This window comes from Asterias rubens, chromosome 2 (genome assembly GCF_902459465.1).
Source record: "Asterias rubens chromosome 2, eAstRub1.3, whole genome shotgun sequence".
NCBI lineage: Eukaryota > Metazoa > Echinodermata > Asteroidea > Forcipulatida > Asteriidae > Asterias > Asterias rubens.
Window position 1 is genome coordinate 20862321 of NC_047063.1, and position 18932 is coordinate 20881252.

Genomic DNA, 18932 nt, shown 5'->3' on the forward strand with positions numbered 1-18932 from the left:
CCGTGATTTTAACACATTTCTACGAAGTTTTTATTTTGTTACTTTGATACACTTCAGTTATCAATATATCGATTCCAAACTCTCGTTTTTTTTAGTTTTTTTTACAGCCACTGATCCTTGGTGCTACGTCACACCCCTCCTGGGGGCGGGGGCAGCCGTGGGGGCAACGATGCGGTCTGTTGGCAAGGCAACCATTCGAGGGTTCAAAGGAGTAGCAACTACCAGCGCAGCGGGCGTAGCTGGCGCCCTTGCAGCATCATATGTCTTCCCTTGTGGTGACTGCGGATGTTTAGAACATTGACGACGACCGAATGTTGCGGCCATCTTTGTAACATTACCAGTGATAAAACAGTTCTATATAATTCTTTAAACAAACAAAAGTCTTTGGGCACCACCGTCCGCATGTTTTAAATCATATTGATACACAAAAAGTGAACATTTCGAAATTAATGGCAGACCCCAACAATGCCCTGGCTCTAAAGGGACCTATATGACATCAATACTCCGCCATTGTGTGTGCAATTTTTGACGGCATTATTAAGACATTTCTATCGTTGATAAACAAACATCGCTGTTTGGCAAGGACGGCCGAATGTTAGCAGAACGTGTAAACCATGCTTAATAACAGATGTCCATCAATATCAATACCCTTTTGAATATTGTTTAAAATGGTTACAACTGTGACTGTGCCTACTGTTTTTATGCCTTCCCTTAACACTGCAACAAAAATGTATCATACTTCAAAGTCACCCCAACGAAAAAATACTAAAAGATCTATAGAGTACTCCAATTGCTCCCGTTTATTACCGGGTAAGTTGGTATTAAATGCTGATATCAAAACTAAACATGCAATGGTTTAGATGTACACAGCTAGCAGTCTGGCATGTACGAGGTTGCAAAATTACATCGACCCCACAAATGATTCCTTTGCTAAAGTTCATGCAAGCTGTCTGTTTTCTTAACCATTGTATAACTTCTATTCAAAACCACGTCAGGTACATGTACTTTGTATAGGCCAACTAAACGAAATATCGTTATAGTGTAATTAAAGTGACTTATGTGAACATTGCTTATACGATGTAGTTGTTATTTCATTATCAGTAAACAAAGGTTCAATCTTATTCTGGAGTTTTAAAATGGTAAAGTCCAACACTTCTTCCCCGCATTTGACTGCAAGCACTTAAGTTCATGCTCACTGGTACAGTGGAGATAGTGCAGATCAGCGACTTGTGTGAACGTTATGCACGGACGTGAACTTTGGATGTTTTTAAAGTCAATGATAAAGGAAAATGTGTAATATGAATAACAAAATCCCATAGCAACGACTAAGATCAATGACTTTCAGAACAATTAAGATGCAGGCATGCGTTTATTGAAAATTGCAGTAAAACATTTTCAACCGCACTATAGGCAACAAAATAACAGAAAATGTAGAAATGTAGGGTCATTTTTGTCAACGTTATACTGATAATAGAAAAGTTAGATAAAAAAGATACATTAAAAGTCAACTGTGAAAGTTTAAGCTGAAAAAGTGTCTTGCCTACTATAATATGCCTGGGGCAAGTACAGTGCTAACACACATCGGTGTATGGGTAAAAAAAAAAATTACTCTTACCCACATGTACCCGCTGCCTACTATAGGATTCGAACTGCCTCTAGCTACCGGGCAATCTCGGTAGTCTAGTTGGTAAGACACTGCTCTAGAATTGCAAGGGTCGTGGGTTCGAATCCCACCCGAGTAACACGCCTGTGATATTTTTTTCACAGAACTCGGGTAAGTACTGAGAGTACAGTGCTAACACACATCATTGGATACAAACCAAAATATTAATATTCTTTATCCCTGATGCAAATCTACTGTTATACTACTATAGCGCATAGCTTGTTCAGAATGAACAGCAAAGCGTTATTCATGGTTTTTCAGCAAGAATGTCGAATATGAATCCAATTAATGGAGGGTACCACGTCTCTGACCCGCAGCATTTCCCAACAAAATTTATTTCTGAATCTGTTGGGGAGAAATTCGCAGACGAAATAGTTATTTCACAGTATGCTTCTCCATTAGGCCAACTATCTTTATACCAAGGGGGCTTTGGTTTCAGATAGAAACTTCACAAGTTGTCTCCGGGGTTAGGGGGAGACCAATGCTTGCCGGTGTCAAATGCAATTGTGTCCGCCATGCCATACTGTCTGTACCCGCTGCCAAAACATAGGATTCGAACTGCCTCTAGCTACCGGGCAACCTCGGTAGTCTAGTTGGTAAGACACTGCTCTAGAATTGCAAGGGTCGTGGGTTCGAATCCTAACCGAGTAACATGCCTGTGATATGTTTTCACAGGACTCGGGAAATTACTGAGTATACAGTACTAACACACATCGGTGTATGGGTAAAAACCAAAATGACCTTTATTTAAAAACACATGTAAAATACCCGGAACCACCTGATTTTGTTTTACTCCCCTTTCCAATCTGTGTCCCCGCCCACCCCAAACCCCAGATACACTCAACCTCGTCTATTAAAGCGACAAGGACCCATTATGATATTATGGGAGCCGGGTTCGAGGATCCGTTATAGTATGCAGCTATAATATACTGTCACTGCAGTGGAACGAGGTAAAATTAGTCTGGTCTCACATTAGTGTGCTTATAAAACCAGTACGAAATGCTAAGGATTCAGACATAATGTATTATCGTACACATGTTCAGAATTTTTCAGTATTGCATCAGACACGTCTACGTGTGTGACTGTGTATCGTGTCGTCCCTCTTGACAATAAACCTCTTCATTTTTAAGCAAAAATGGTGTTAGATGTAGAGCTTTTTCGTGCTGATAAGGATGGCATTCCTGACAAGATCAAGGAGAATCAAGCCAAGCGATACAAAGACGTTACTTTGGTGGATAAAGTCATCGAAGCAGACACGAAATGGAGGAAACGTAAGTTAGCATATTCGTATTCGGTGGCCAGGGTTTTTGGTCCCACACCTCTCTCCACGGCCCGAACTTGGACCATACGTCGCTAATGAACAATAATTTCTGCCAACATCTGCATCAAGGGAATCTAGATAAGGGGAATAGATGAAGGCCTAGATGAAGGCCAAACTTGTTTTAAAACAAGTTGTTCCGATCTAGTTGCGATAATCGTAACCCTCCATCCTCCCGACGGTCGGAGACCGGAGGGTTACGACACACAAGACTGATATTATCGGTGTAACTAGCAGTTTTGACCAGTTTTTGCCAGACTCGTGATCAGATTCGTCCTTTTTTTCCACTTTCCAAAATCATGACAGACATTCTAAACACATGGAGTTGATCTTTATTGTATGACAACGTCATCTGGAACCCTTAAAACAACATCATGAAAATATTTGGCAGAAAAAACGACAAAAACTTACCAAAAGACTGACCGAATATATCCATAATCCATAGCGGGGTCGACTAGTGATTTTGAACGTCGCACTTGCTTGGCAACAACCAATCAGCGTGACCCAACCATGTGGGGGTATGGAGCAGCACACGGTTAGGGGTTCATTTTAATTTTCTTAATCATATTTATATAAAAAAAGAAGGGGAAAAAAATAAATAAATATTTTTCCAAATCATCGGATTTAGCTGAGCCTCCGGGTTGTTGGTGTATGATGGGGGTTGTTGGTGTATGATGGGGGTTGTTGGCGTGGGGTGGGTTGGGCTCGTTTGTCTCGCAGAGTTGGGGTAGTGGTGATCTTTTTTCTTTAGATTAGCACGCAGGGAATTATTTTTCTTAATATTTTTTCTGTATGATTTTTTCAACAATTCTTTGTTCTGGAGCAACGATTTGTTTTCAGATGACCAGAAGGGAGTTTAATTAAGTCGATGAATAAGGGTTAGGGGGTAAGTTAATTACTGGGGTAATCGTTTGCAATTCGAGAGCTGCAAAAAAACTGTAAATAATTCAGAAACAAATATTTTCAAACTTTTATTCAATTTCAGCGACAATGAAATAAATATGGGTTGGAAAGTTGACCACCATCTTGAAATCAGTGGAAAGTATATTAACATAATCATCAACAAATAAAGGTTTGAAAATGGCCTTGGTGCCCTTTCAGTTGGCTTTGGTGCCCCTTTCTTTTTGAGAGCTTTTGAGGCCAAGTGGCCTTGCCCCTCTGAAGCTAAAGGTTGAGGCCTGTTTTACTATACAGTCAAACACATTTATGATTTACATTCATGTTAAATCCTTGATAGTGGTCCGGGCTTTTTTTTAAAGTTTGGATGGCACAAAAATTTCATGATAATGACCGTTCAAACATTAAAATGTTCTCACATGAAATAGCATGAAATGTGATTGTGACAAATTGTGAATTTTGTTTTAATTCTTGCCATCCATTTTATCAGTAATATATTTCATGTGGATTGTTTTCACTTAGTGCGTTATGAAGCTGATAACTTAAACAAGATGAAAAATCTTTGCAGCAAGATTATCGGAGAGAAAATGAAGGTTTGTTAAAGAAACAACATTGTCGTTAATCACTGCATACAAACAAAATATACCATACAATTCTTTCTAAGGTAAAGCCGGGTTCATACTTCCTGCGAATACGAATATGCTAAGCGAATTTTGACATCACAAATTCGCAACAAATAATTCCCAACAGTTGAACTGCGTTAACTCCTGCGAAACTTTCGCTGCAAAAACAGCCCTGTGAGTGTGACATCAAAATTCGCTCGATAAGATGCATTCGCAGGAAAATATGAACCAGGCTTTACACTACTACTTCCGATGACAGAGTAGCAGAGTTTACTCAAAGCAAAACTTAATGATATTAAACAGTCTAACAGTGGGAGGGTTGACTATTTACCATGTGATGATAAAATTGCAGACTGGTAGTTAATTTATCGTTCAAAACCAATTGGATGACATTGAATGGCTGTGAGAACAGTGTGAGGGTTAATCAATATGGAAATGTACAACAATAGTTATATTTCCTATCTATTTATTCAAAGGAACATGACGTAGTTGGTAAGAAAAAACTTGTCTAAGATCTTAAGATCATAGATTACATAAAATTTACACAGACGGTCTAAAGATGATGATAGTAGAAAACATCCCTTGAAAAGGTTCTGTCTGAAATGTCATATTTGATAAGAAATAAATATAACTATTTTCTCGTTCGGAGTTAATTTATTAATTTTTTTAATTGATATCTTGCAAAATATGTAATAAGTTTTGCGTAAATTTCTTGTGACACAGATGGCCGATTGATTTCAAATCTTTACAGGGTTGTCAGTGTATGTTGTATTGGTGGATTGAAGAAAGTGCTTACACTGCAAGCAACTGTTTTATTAGCAAAAAAAAACAGCTAATGTTCCGTTTGAATTTGTATTTCATTGTGTTCTGATTGTGTAGAAAAAGGAGCCAGTTGGTGATGTGGACCAAGAACTCCCCGAGGAAATTGTGTCGAAATTGGACGAGTTTAAGGCGGAAGATCTCAAGGTAAACTTTGAATAAAATATATTTATTAAACAGTCCAAATCCGCCAAAATCCTATTCTAAAGTTAGTGACTTTTTGGTATAAGGTTGCTTTATTATTGATGAACTTGTATAACCTACCTTAAAAATGTTGATGAACTTTGAACTTTGACCCAATGTAGGCACTAACTGTGTCGCAGATTAAGAAGGTCAGACAGTTGATCGATGATAAGATCAGTAAGTGCAACGAGAACCGCGTCGTTTGCGAGAAAGAGCGTCGGGACAATCTGATGGAGATTGGCAACTTTCTCCACGAGTCTGTCATCGTCAGCAATGATGAGGTGCGTGAAGAAGATGATCATTTAACTTTGACTCTTAGAAAATTAATTACCCCCAAAATCTATTGTACACTACATGTATAAATTGACAGGTTTCAAACTAACCCACAGAACCCACTTAAAGGCGATTGACTCACTGCCCTCTGGTCATTGCATTGGTGCCCTTGAAATGATCCCCAGTAGAAACTTACAATTTTCCTAATAGGGTGCCCCAATACCAAAGAGAAAATGCCTTGGTGCCTTGCCCTTGAAACATTGAAACATACAGAATTGAGATGCATCCACCATGATATTACATCCATGGTACATGTACAAACCGTTGGCTTGGGTCCTAGGTTGGAATCGAACAGGGGGGTCGACAGAAGTGAAAGCACCACTCTCAAACCTGAGCTCCCAGTAAGTACCAATCATCTGTTGACTCATTTTTGTTGTTCTTCTTGCTTTATCTAGGATGAGAAAGGCACTTACTTTTTGTTCTCATTGCTTTATCTAGGCTGAGAATGGCACTTTTTTTTTTTTTTTCTCTCGCTTTATCTACATGTAGGATGAGAATGGCATTTATTTTGTGTTCTTCTCGCTTTATCTAGGATGAGAATGGCATTTATTTTGTGTTCTTCTGGCTTTATCTAGGATGAGAATGGCATTTATTTTGTGTTCTCGCTTTATCTAGGATGAGAATGGCATTTATTTTGTGTTCTTCTCGCTTTATCTAGGATGAGAATGGCATTTATTTTGTGTTCTTCTCGCTTTATCTAGGATGAGAATGGCATTTATTTTGTGTTCTTCTCGCTTTATCTAGGATGAGAATGGCATTTATTTTGTGTTCTTCTCGCTTTATCTAGGATGAGAATGGCATTGTGAAGACCAATGGAGATTGCACCGTCCGTAAGAGATACTCTCACATGGACTTGATTCACATGATTGACGGGATGGACGGAGAAAGGGGGGCGACAGTGGCTGGTAGCAGGGGATACTTCCTCAAGGTGTGACCATTTATTTATCATTTTAGTCCTCGGGGGGAGGGGTCTGAAGATGTTTTGCAGGATTGCGACCATCTAAAAAGCTTTTGGTTCTTGATAGGGGGCAATAAGCTAAAGCAAGATTTGTCTGTTGTTATCACATTTTATGGTTTTGATGTGCTTTGTCACCAGCATCTTGTGCATCAAAGAAACTGATCAAAGTTTGCACTCCTGCTCACAAACTTCACTCCTTTCCATTTCAAAAAGCAAACACAGTTCGTGGATCTTGCCTTTTGTATCCATGCACCTAGGATCTGCAATAATTTAAGAGCTAATTGTGCCGCCCTTGAACAGCCTCAAAAATTGTGCGATTGATTGATTGATTGATTGATTGATTGATTGATTGATTAAACCCACCAGCCTTGTCCCTTTTAACAGTTGTCCACTGGCCAAATGGCAGTTCAAACACTTGAGGACCAGTCCAAATTATCTCCAAGTTGGGAAGCATCTTTAGTTCATTTGAAATATAGAAAAACTATTGTTTATTGTTTGATAAGTGACAAAGATGATAGACTAGTGAAATGACAAGCAAACTGGTCCTCTTAGCTAGTCTACGGCTCGGATTTTACATTGGGCCGTCGACAAGTGACCAGTGATACTTGCCTATGGCAAATAAGGTCACAATCACTGTGAAATATTTTTTAAGAGAATGAAATGAAGTGAATATTGACTTTGAGTCTGGTATTTAAATCTTGTCCAAGTGATTGTTCAAATAGAAACAATTTACAAGTTAAACTGTGTAGGAAGCCCTATCTCATGAAAGATTATGTTCTTGTGTGATAAATTCTGGTCCGATAAACATTTTAAGCTTCAAGCACACCCGTCTTGTGAAATGTCGCCCCCAAATCAAGCCTTGTAGTTTTGAAAATTTTATAACAATTATTGAAAAATCGAAACTGGTCTGGTAAGCATGTAGTTTTCGAGAAAAAATGTAATTTTCCACGTATTTGATTTCGAGACCTCAAGTTGAGGTCTCTTGCAACCCCTGACATTTGACCCCAAATTCGAGCCTTGTAGTCACTCAAATAGTTACGGGCAAACCCTGCCCACTCAAACCCTGCCTACTCTCCTTGAACATCGATCCACCTGTTATCCATCTTATCTTCTTGCAGGGACCTGCAGTGTTCCTCTCTCAAGCAGTCCAGCAGTACGCTCTGAGACTACTGCACAACAAAGGCTACACACCGCTCTATACGCCGTTCTTCATGCGCAAAGAAGTCATGCAAGAGGTTGCCCAATTGAGCCAGTTTGATGAGGAGTTATACAAGGTACGTCATAGCTTGCAGAGTGTCCCGGCCTAGCGTTCTTGTGCGCCAAGCTCAAGTCTGGTAGCTAGTCACCAGGGTGTGACCAGCACCCGATTTCACAAAATTAGGATGAATCTTACCTCCAGTTAAGACGTGTAACTTGTCCTCTCTTAGGATAGGTTCAATGCGTTCAATACGGAACTGAACTCGTCCAAAGTCCTAAGATTATTCCTAAGTCGTATGGGTTCCTTTGTACTTTTTTTTCCAAGAGCAAGAAAGAAATAGCCTCAAATTCAAACCTACTGGGCTATAAAACCCTGCCTGGTCGGATGTTTGTGGTCAAACGTTTCAAAATAATTCTCCAAAGAGTGGTGATTGCTCTGAGAAGAACCTGTGGCATGTGGTTTTTACATTGAGATGTTAGTTACATTGAAAATACATCCTTTAAATGGGACATTCAGCCATAGTTCTCATGTTCTAGGATTAGTTAAGCAATAGAACCCAGAACACTCAACAACAAAAGAGTAGGGGTTAACCTTGGTGTTTCTGATTGACGTAGAAAGCACCCTTGTTAACAGGTTTTCTCAGGCTTGCGAGCCAAAGTGATTAGATTCACTTGGGAGGCAACTATGGTTTCATAAAATCAGAAGTAGTAATTATAAAAGTAAAACCTATAGTAGTACAGTTTAGTCTGTTAAGGTCTTCAGGGCCCTGAGATATTTCAATAGAGGATTGTTAAAGGGAAGTTACACGTTTGGTTATTGTCAAAGACCGGTCTTCTCACTTGGTGTATCACAACATAAGCACACAATAACAAGCCTGTGAACATTTGAGCTCAATGGTCATCGAAGTTGTGAGAAAGTGATGAGAGAAAAACACCCTTGTTGGACGAATTTGTGTGCTTTCAGATAGGAATAAAATACTTCTAGCTAGAAGTCTTTTATTATTTTAGTGAGAAATTACCTCTTTCTCAAAATCTATTCTACTTCAGAGGGAGCCGTTTCCTACAGTGTTTTATACTATCAACAGCTCTCCAATGCTCGTTACCAAGTCAGACTTTCTTGGGTGAAGTTCCTCGACCATTTAAGAATTGAGCTTCTTTGTGTTAATGTGGGGGTTGTCGTGGCAGAGCGGGTAAGATGACCAAACTCAAGCTCTGGTATATCTCTTCAGCAGAGTGTGGGTTCGAAACCCGGTCTTGACACTTGTGTCCTTGAGCAAGACACTTAACCATAAGCTTCTCTCCACCGAGGGGTAAATGGGTACCTGTGAGGGCAGAGATGGTTCTTGTGGTTGAATAGCTAAGTGCGCTACATATTTGGCAAACAGCCTGTATACTCCCCAGGGATCTGAGATGGTTTAAGGAATGATTTAAGGTCCAGTGACAGGGGTTATAATGTTGAAGCTGGATAAGTTGGTTAAACTTCAGAAAAAGGCTATTCGCATTGTATGCAAGGCCCCCTTTCTCGAGCACACCACTCCCTTGTTTAAGAAACATAAGCTATTGTCTGTTATGAATATAAATGTATTTCAGCAAGATGTTTTTATGTATAAGTTTGTAAACAACCAACTTCCTAAATCATTACTCAATCTTTTTGTTTTTAACAGCACCGTACATGATTACAATACTAGGTCGTCAGCTAAATTACATGTTCCCCTATTTAGATCAACTCTTTCCCAACACACAATTTCTTTCACTGGACCCCAAAACTGGAATAATCTTCTACCACCAATTACTAATTGCCCCTCAATTAGCTCGTTTAAATACCTACTAAAAACGTTTTTACTAAATTCCCAACATAATTGATCAATTTGCTTTTTTATACTGGTAGTTGGCTTAGCCGTTACTTACCTACCTACTTACTCGTCTATGTTTTCTAATTTGTATTGTTTGTTTAATTGTTGTCCCTTTGTTTACTTCACTTACATGTTCTGCTTCATAGTTATATTTACATTGTTTAACCATGGTTAAACCTTTGTATAGTTATCAACTGTAGTGATATGTATTTATTTATTCGTCTATTTAGTGCTGTATTCCTGTTTTGTTCTGTAATCTTGTAACGGGCACATCCGCCACAAGCCTCGGCTTTTAGGATGATGCCTCCATGTGATGTGAATGTGGAAATAAATGTTTTATTGATTGATTGATTGATTGATTGAAGCGCCATGAGAGTCAGTGCGTGACGAACCTGAGCGCTATATAAAAAGCCACTATTTTTTGTTACTCTATTATTATAACTTTCATTTTCAGGTCGTTGGTAAAGGCAGCGAGAAGGCCGAAGAGACAATTATAGAAGAGAAGTATCTTATTGCGACGTCAGAGCAACCGATCGCAGCATACCATCGGAACGAATGGATGGCCGTTGATGAGCTCCCAAAACGCTACGCTGGAATCTCAACCTGCTTCCGTCAGGAGGTCGGGTCGCACGGCAGAGACACAAGAGGGATATTCCGGGTGCATCAATTCGAGAAGGTGGGTTTTAAGGATCGTATGAAGAAAAACAAAGTTGGACTTAAATAAGATTGGTATGCCTGGCCCAGTGATACACACTTGTTATTTTGACCTACAGTCATGAAAGTAGGCCTGGAATTACACACAGGTCAGGTTTTTTTTGGCAAGTCTTCAGACTCACAAGGCCTGAAGGCCACTTCAAAGTGTTGGCTACAATCTTTTTCCAGAGGCCGTTGCCACCTGCTCCTGGGGCTGAAACAGGGTTACCCCCTTTACAGTCCATATGTATGTAAGCTTTGGTATCATCCATCAGAAGTCTGGCTGGTAGAGCAGAAAGCACCACCTCCCCAACTTTAGGAGCAATCATGGTTAAGTCACTTGCTTAGGGACACAAGTGTCACCACTGGGACTTGAACCCACACTCTGCTGATCAAACACCAGAGCTTGAGTCCGGTGCTCTTAACTCGCTATGCCATGAAATATCTCAATTTGATCTGTTTAATTTTGAATTTCTTGAATCTGTAGATTGAACAGTTTTGTGTAGCATCACCTCTAGAGAATAAATCTTGGGAACTATTTGATGAAATGTTCACAAACGCAGAGAACTTCTGTCAGGGATTGGGCATCAGCTACCGTGTCGTCAACATAGTCTCAGGTTTGTGGATTTTTATTTCTGAGTGCCTTTCGTTGTGGAAAATTTACGCACTGAGTAGTTTTGTGCCAAGGGCTTGGCCGAGTTGAAACCTAAAACTCGCCTGTTGCGGGGAACTTTGTTTTAGCTGAAATAAGCAAAGTTGATTGTAAGTCTGCCATTTTTTAAATTGTGTACCAAAAAACATGTGACTGTTCAGAAAATGAAACTTAAACCTGATTTGAAACCTGATTTGGAATTGGTAATGACGTTTTTTAGTGTCTTATCTTGTCTCGTGAAGTTTCAAATGAAACTTAAACCCGACTTAAAACCTGATTTGGAATTGGTAATGATGTTTTTTAGTTTCATATCTTGTCTCTTGATTTGTTTCTTTTGAAGATACATGTATGCCAAGGTTTTTCAAATGGAACTTGTTTTGTTATTCCTTCACATCTTGTTTCTATGATTTTGAAAAAATCTTCTGGAAAGAAAGTGCAATTTCAAACCATATTTAAGCAGCAAACTTCAATTTATTTTAAAAGTATATACATGTATACAATACATTTTGGGTATTTTGAAGGATTTCTCAGCCTGAAAATGTTGTTAAAGTCAATGAGTTATTGTTTTCAGGTGCTTTGAATAACGCTGCGGCCAAGAAGAACGACTTAGAGGCCTGGTTCCCTGGCTCCGGTGCCTTCAGAGAGCTTGTATCATGTTCCAATTGTACCGATTACCAGTCAAGGAGGTTGCTAGTTCGGTACGGCCAGACCAAGAAGATGAATGAGCAAGTAAGGCAGTAGTTTTTTTTTCTTTGTCTGTTTGGTTGTTGGTTTGTCTGGGTGTTTGTTTGTTGGTTGTGGTGTTTGTTTGTTTGTTTGTTTGTTTGTTTGTTTGTTTGTTTGTTTGTTTGTTTGTTTGTTTGTTTGTTTGTTTGTTTGTTTGTTGTTGTTGTTTTTTTATTTTTAGATATCACCTTTAATTCATCAAGGCCGAAACTATCAATTAAAAGTTAGGGCTGGCTATTTCTACCTCCATGCTATAATTAAGTCTTTTAATGCCAAGGTCGTACATGTACTTTATAGTTTAAATGTATTCCGAAAGTACCATTACAATACATGTTTGATCTTTTGTATGTACATGTACTCAAAAAGTGTCATAAAACCTACGAGTACAACCCATAATATACATGTTATCACTCAAGAAATCAATGAAATCCAGAGCAATTAATTAAGTCCACGTAGGAAGAATAATCCTCAAAAGGAATACACAATCTGAAAGTAAAGCTTCTTAAATTAAAATTTTGAGCATAAAAATGATATATTTTTACATGACATGACATTACTTTGGAGTGAAATGTTTCTCAAAATGCATTAAACTACTGAAAGCTGCTGTAGCCTCCTTAAACCAAATGTTTTGATTGCCATTTTTAAGAGCGATTACAAAACAAAAGCGGATACCTTCCCTTTAAAACTGTTAAAGATAAGCCAGAAAGAAAAAAAATGTCTGCAGTTGTTGGACCTGTTTATCAATAATTGAAAATGCTGACAACAACGATTTTGTTTTTTTGTCTTTCTAGGCGGAGTATGTACATATGCTGAATGCCACGATGTGCGCAAACACACGGATGGTATGCGCAATTATGGAGACCAACCAAACAGAAGAAGGGATCGTCATACCCGAGGTTCTTAAACCATACATGCCTGATGGTAAGTTTGTTAGCTAAGCTGCTACTCAAATGATTTTACTATGAAATACGGGTGGATTTCTTTTTTTCTAAAACTTTTTTTCTTTTGTAGTTTCTTCTTTCACCTAGCCCTTCTACTCTTAGTAACATTTTCCAGTTGAGCAGCCACTTGCAAAGTTTATCTACCATTCACGACCAACAGACCAAGTCAGTTGATATTAAGCGGTCAGACAGTGTGAGGGTCGACTGTGTACACACATTCACCACATGCTTTCATATTGCAAGATGACATAGTTTATCATTCAAAACATAATACATGTATTATAAGTTATCACACAAGCGCGTGTGGAATACGGAAAAATATAGCGCGGCCATGTTGGATATGGGACGCAGACGCGCTCTTTTTTTTTTTGGATACCACGAGCGCGTGTTATAACAAATTTCAGAACACATTGACATTCACAATACGCACTGTGTAATAAAAACAGAGGAAGTTTGATATAAAACAGAGGAAGTAGTATATATGTTTTTATCCCCCTAGTAGTTCGTGCATCTGATTGGTGGATTAGCGCATACTGGAAGATAAATGATTTTATATGTAAATGGTCAGAAACTCCACAGACAGTAAGAGGGTTGATTGTTTACTGTGTTTGACCCTCGGGAACAAGTACGGGCAGAAACGGCCATCAATTTGACTCAGCTAGTAGTTCCTAGTTTTATGGATATCGGTGAAAACGGTAAATCTCTTGGTGAAAACACACAAAGTCTTCGGCCAAAAACAGAATGAATCGTACAAAATATACAATAATAATTACATTAACTATACTTTAAAATAATAAACAATGAACTGATAAAACAATATCCATGGTTCGCGCCAAAATTAAGGACGCGACCGAATACCGACAGCATTCACCACATACCATATTGCAAACTAGCATAGTTTGTCTACATCAATCATTCAAAACCATTGCATGATATTGAATGGTCAGTCAGTAGGAGGGTTGTATTATGGTCATAACATTATAGTCGATACATCATTGGGGCTTCGGGGGAAAAGAAAATGAATTATTACTTTTCAAAAAAGTCAGCATCCACCAATCCTGTTGGAACGAAAGTCCTGGGTTTTTTTATGAAACAAATCAAAATAGTTTGCTTTGTCAAGGATTTAGTTATTATACAAATAAAAGTGATTTAAAAATAAAAAGTATTGATTTCATGTTAGGTTTTCTTTGCACTGGTAACATTTCAGACACGTATATTTCTCTGGAGGATTGGAACTGGGCTCTTTGATTGGTGAGATTTCAAAGGGAACCTGTCAAATCAGTTTTTTATTTTTGATAACTATTAATTCTCTTCTTGGTTTATTCTTTGTATGCAGCATACAAGGAGATAATTAGTTTTGTCAAGCCGGCACCCGTCGACGAGCAACAGATGAAAAAGGACAAGAAAGCCAAGGATGGGAAGAAGAAAAGCAAGAAGGAGTCGGCGAGCGTTGAAGACAACGTCCAAAAAATGTCTCTAGGAAACTAAATGTAATCTCACTATAGTATAAAGATGGATTAAGGTAAAGGGCTGGGTGGGGGTGGTCTTAAAGGCACTGGACACTGTTGGTAATTACTCAAAATAGTTGTTAGCATAAAAACAAGCAATGGAGAGCTATTGATAGTATACCACATTGTGAGAAATAGCTCCCTCTGAAGAAACATAATTTTGAAGGTAGAGGCAATTTTTCACTCAAATATTAAAAGACTCCAGGCCTGAAGCCTTTTTTATGCATCTGAAAGCACACACATTTGGGTGTTTTTTTCTTTAATTATTCTCTTGCATCTTCGATGACCAATTGAGTCCAAATTTTGTTATTTTATGCATAATGTTGGGATACACCAAGTGAGAATTCTGGTCTTTGACAATTACCAAATGTGTCCAGCGCCTTTAAGAAAACATGTATCTGACTTTGAGCATGTACATGCATAAGGCATCTGGTTGCAGGCGTGTTATATTATAGGAGTTTATAACATTTGAAGACCTGATTACAACAGGCTGTGTTTAAAACAAACCAACAGCCAAGAGTTCATAATTTATTTGTCTCCTTAAAATACTTCACAAGAGCTCATTGTTTTCCTATAAAATGAAAGCGTGGGATCTTCTTTTGAATACAAAAACAAAATTAGGCCACAATACTTTAATGCAGATGAATTTATATAAAAGGGATCTCTGTAAGTAATGTCCTTCAACTCTAAATTTTCTATCTCTCTTTTTAAAAGTGGTTTGCTCTTCCATCTCTGGAGTCTGGTGCCTTTAAGGAAGGCCATTTTTTCTTGGTAAAAGCGGGGAGGCACCTCTTCGGAAAAGTCACTCTTTATTTGGGACATTTATAATTGCCGAGTCAAACGAGGCATTTTACTGGCAACCCGTTCCAGGAAATCTCCAAAGAGAAAAAAAACATTTCAGTTTTCTGATTGTTGGGGACAGTGAGTAAGAGCTGGAGGAATTGTCTTGACTGCTGCCAAAATGGTCCTAATCTATGCAGCGAAGTTGGCTGCCTCCAAGTTGACTGAAAAATGCCTTGTTAACATGGCTTTAGTAGGCACCGAGGCAATGACATTGAGCATGGAGGCATTGGCCATGGGGGCAAGGCGGCATCGGCCAGGGGCATTGAGGTAATGACAAGGTTAATTGAGGCATTAGCTAAGGGCACCAAGGCATCGACCAGGGGCATGAGACAATCACCAAGGGTCACTAATGCATAGGCAAAGGGCACCAAGGCAATGACAAGGGCACCAAGGATTTACCAGGGGCATGGAGGCCATGACCAAGGGCACTGAGGCGTTGATCAGGGGCACCGAGGTAGTGTACGCCATGCAACTGCTTCCAGAAGCAGAGGCCATTTTCACAGAGAGCCAAGATTTATCCTTACTAAGAGTCGATCTAATAATTGCTATTCAAATTGTGATGGAATAACTGACAACTCATCTCACGATGAATCTTTGAGCTTTGTGAAATCGACCCCAGGGCCCGACTGTATTGGTTCAACATATCAAATAAATAAAATGTAATATTGCTTTTGTCTGATATGCTAACATCTTGTCATCAGCAGAAACAACGGCTTTTTAAATCAGTTGAAAAGGAACTTCATCTTGGCCCAGCCATCTTTTTTTTGTGCATGGTTAAAACCAGTGTAACTAAAACGAGGCTAGTGGGTCAAAATAGTCTGGTCCCCCTTTGGTACAGTGAGAACCAATGATCATTATTGCTTGTGGAGGCAGGGAACATTACGAAGACGTTGAGAGCATGGTTAAGACCTATCGTATACATGACAACAGTTATATTTTACCTGGCACCAAATCATGGCAATTTTAAATGTGTACTTTAAAAATGAAATGAAGCAAAGGTTACAATCAACAATAATTTGTTTTGTGTAAGTGGTCTCTCGTTGGAGACCACCCTTTAAATGTGTGTATTTATTGTCAGACATCCAACATACATTAAACTATAAATAAAAATGTGGGAAACTTCCATAATAGATCTTGTGTTTGTTCATTTTATTTCAGTCAGCTTACTGTAGGTTTTCCTAGTCAATTTCAGTCATTTCAAGACACTTAAAGGGAGGGTAATAATACTTTAGGTAATTACTCACAAATTAATGATCATAAAATGTACTTTGGGAAAGAGCACTTGAGAGCAGTTAATTGTTGGAAACGACAATTTCACACAAAGTTGAATCTGAGAAGGTCGGGCAGTTAAAGAAATCTTACACTATTGGTCATTGTCAAAGACCAGTTATTATAAATCTGAGGTCTCGAAATCAAATTCGTGGAAAAATCCTTCTTTCTCAAAAACTACTTCACTTCAGAGGGAGCTGTTTCTCACAATGTTTCATACTATCAACCTTTTCCCATTACTCGTTACCAAGTGAGGTTTTACGGTAATAATTATTTTGAGTAATTACCAATAGTGTCTACTGCCTTTCAGCCTTTCTCATGCATCTGTAATGACAATTCTGTGCAACAAGTGTGTTTTAATCTTTCAACTTCGATGACTAATTCTCAGGTTTATTTTATACACAATGTTGGAATATACCAAGTGGGGATACTGTCTTTGACAATTACCACAAGTCTGCCCTGCCATCAATCAATCATCATATACACGTGATTGCGCAGAGCCCCATCATTCTAGTTGTCAGTTCTGAGGTGCTTAGCAAAGTAAAGAATCATAAACAAAACTAGACATTAAGTGTTTGTGAACAAACACGAAGCTGTTCCTTGTTGTTTTGCTTGGATTATGTGCTTCATTGCCCAAGGAATATATGACTGAAAAAAAGGTTTCAAAAAAGTTGTGTAGCTCTTGGTATTAGGTCACACTTCCCGGTTGACCCGCAAGTAAAGGTCAAAATGGGCCCACAGCTACCAAAGACTAATCTACAATGCCAAGGAGTCTATAACTGAAAAAGTTAAAGCAATCTGTTGTGAAGATCTTGATATATAGTCCCACTTCCGGTTGACCCAGAAGTAGAGGTCAACATAGGGTCACAGTTTTCCAAAGTTAATATTTATTGCCTTAGAGTCTATAACTGAAGTTTCAACATTGGTTTTGTACTTCTTGAGATATGGGCCCACTTCCGGTCGACCCGGAAGTAAAGGTCAACATCCGGTCAAATGTGTTTCAAACTAATCTTGAATGTCCAAGGAGTCTATAACTGAAAAAAGTTTGAAAATCGGTTGTATATTTCTTGAGATATGGTCCCACTTCCGGTTGACCCGGAAGTAGAGGTCAACTTGAGGTCACGGTTTGTCAAAAGTTATATTTTATGCCTAAGGAGTTTATAACTGAAAAAAGTTTTATAATCTGTTGTATAGTTCTTGAGATATGGTCCCACTTCCGGTCGACCCGGAAGTAGGGGTCAACTTGAGGTCACGATTTTTCAAAATTAATCTCCAATCCCCAAAGAGTCTTTAGCAACAAACAGTCTTAAAATCGGCTGTATACTTCTTGAGATATGGTGCTGCAAAGATTTTCTAATTTAATATGCAAATGAGGGTCATGTGGTTAATTAGTTACTAGTTGCCATTTTTCAAAAACAAATTAAAGATGCAAACATCACGACATCGTCTTCTCAGACTCTCCCCGAGAGTCCTCAACCCATACAGCTCCGCAGTGTGTTGCAAGAGCCATAGAGATGTTTAAACATTGCAATGAAAGTGACTGCACCCAATTTATGAAGTACTACGTTGTACCCATGATGCCAAGATTCTAATTGATTAATTAATTAATAGACGAACATTGATTGCTTTTATGGACTGAAACAAATCTTATCAGAATCAGTGTATTTTTCTACACATAATATGATATTTAGGAAACTAACAGATAAATTATTTCGAAGTTATTGTGTTTTTGACCAGTTTAAAGTATAGATTTGAAGAGCCATTGTGTTTGTGCACAGACACAAAACGTGCATTAAATGACGTCATGGTGACGTCGTCCGAAATTTTATGTCCGAAATCACCTTAACAGGACCTGACTAGTGTATAGCTGAAAAAAGTTTCAGGATCGGCGGTCTACTTTTTGAGATATGGTGTTAACTAGGTTTGCTAATTAGATATTCATAAGCTTAATTAAGGCTTAATAATTAACAATTTTAATTTTTTTTTAACGATAAGAATTAAGCTTATGTTCTAAGCTTCAATTTGGTATAATAAACTCACTCTTTCGTATTATGGTTTAGGAGATTAGGCTGCCACAAAAACGTGTACAAACACTATGGGATTTAGGGAGAAACAAAGAATAATAATAATAACTAGACATTAAGTGTTTGTGAACAAACACAAAGCTGTTCCTTGTTGTTTTGCTTGGATTATGTGCTTCATTGCCCAATGAATATATAACTGAAAGAAGGTTTCAAAAAAGTTGTGTAGCTCTTGTTATTTAAGGTCTTACTTCCCGGTTGACCCGTAAGTAAAGGTCAACATGGGCCCACAGCTACCAAAGATTAATCTGCAATGCCAAGGAGTCTATAAATCGGTTGTGTAGATCTTGATATATAGTCCCACTTCCGGTTGACCCAGAAGTAGAGGTCAACTTGGGGTCACAGTGTTCCAAAGCTAATTATTTATTGCCTAAG

General features: G+C 38.5%; 1 protein-coding gene across 1 annotated transcript; it reads left to right on the forward strand.

Annotated features, from left to right (window-relative positions):
* Positions 1-2714: 2714 nt before the first annotated feature.
* Positions 2715-14472, forward strand: LOC117307298 (serine--tRNA ligase, cytoplasmic-like). The gene is made up of 11 exons (XM_033792016.1): positions 2715-2934; positions 4401-4471; positions 5381-5467; positions 5626-5784; positions 6624-6764; positions 7913-8068; positions 10299-10520; positions 11025-11154; positions 11761-11918; positions 12707-12836; positions 14193-14472. Exons 1-11 carry the CDS (start codon positions 2799-2801, stop codon positions 14342-14344), a joined length of 1542 nt encoding a protein of 513 aa, XP_033647907.1. The 5' UTR covers positions 2715-2798; the 3' UTR covers positions 14345-14472.
* Positions 14473-18932: the final 4460 nt, after the last annotated feature.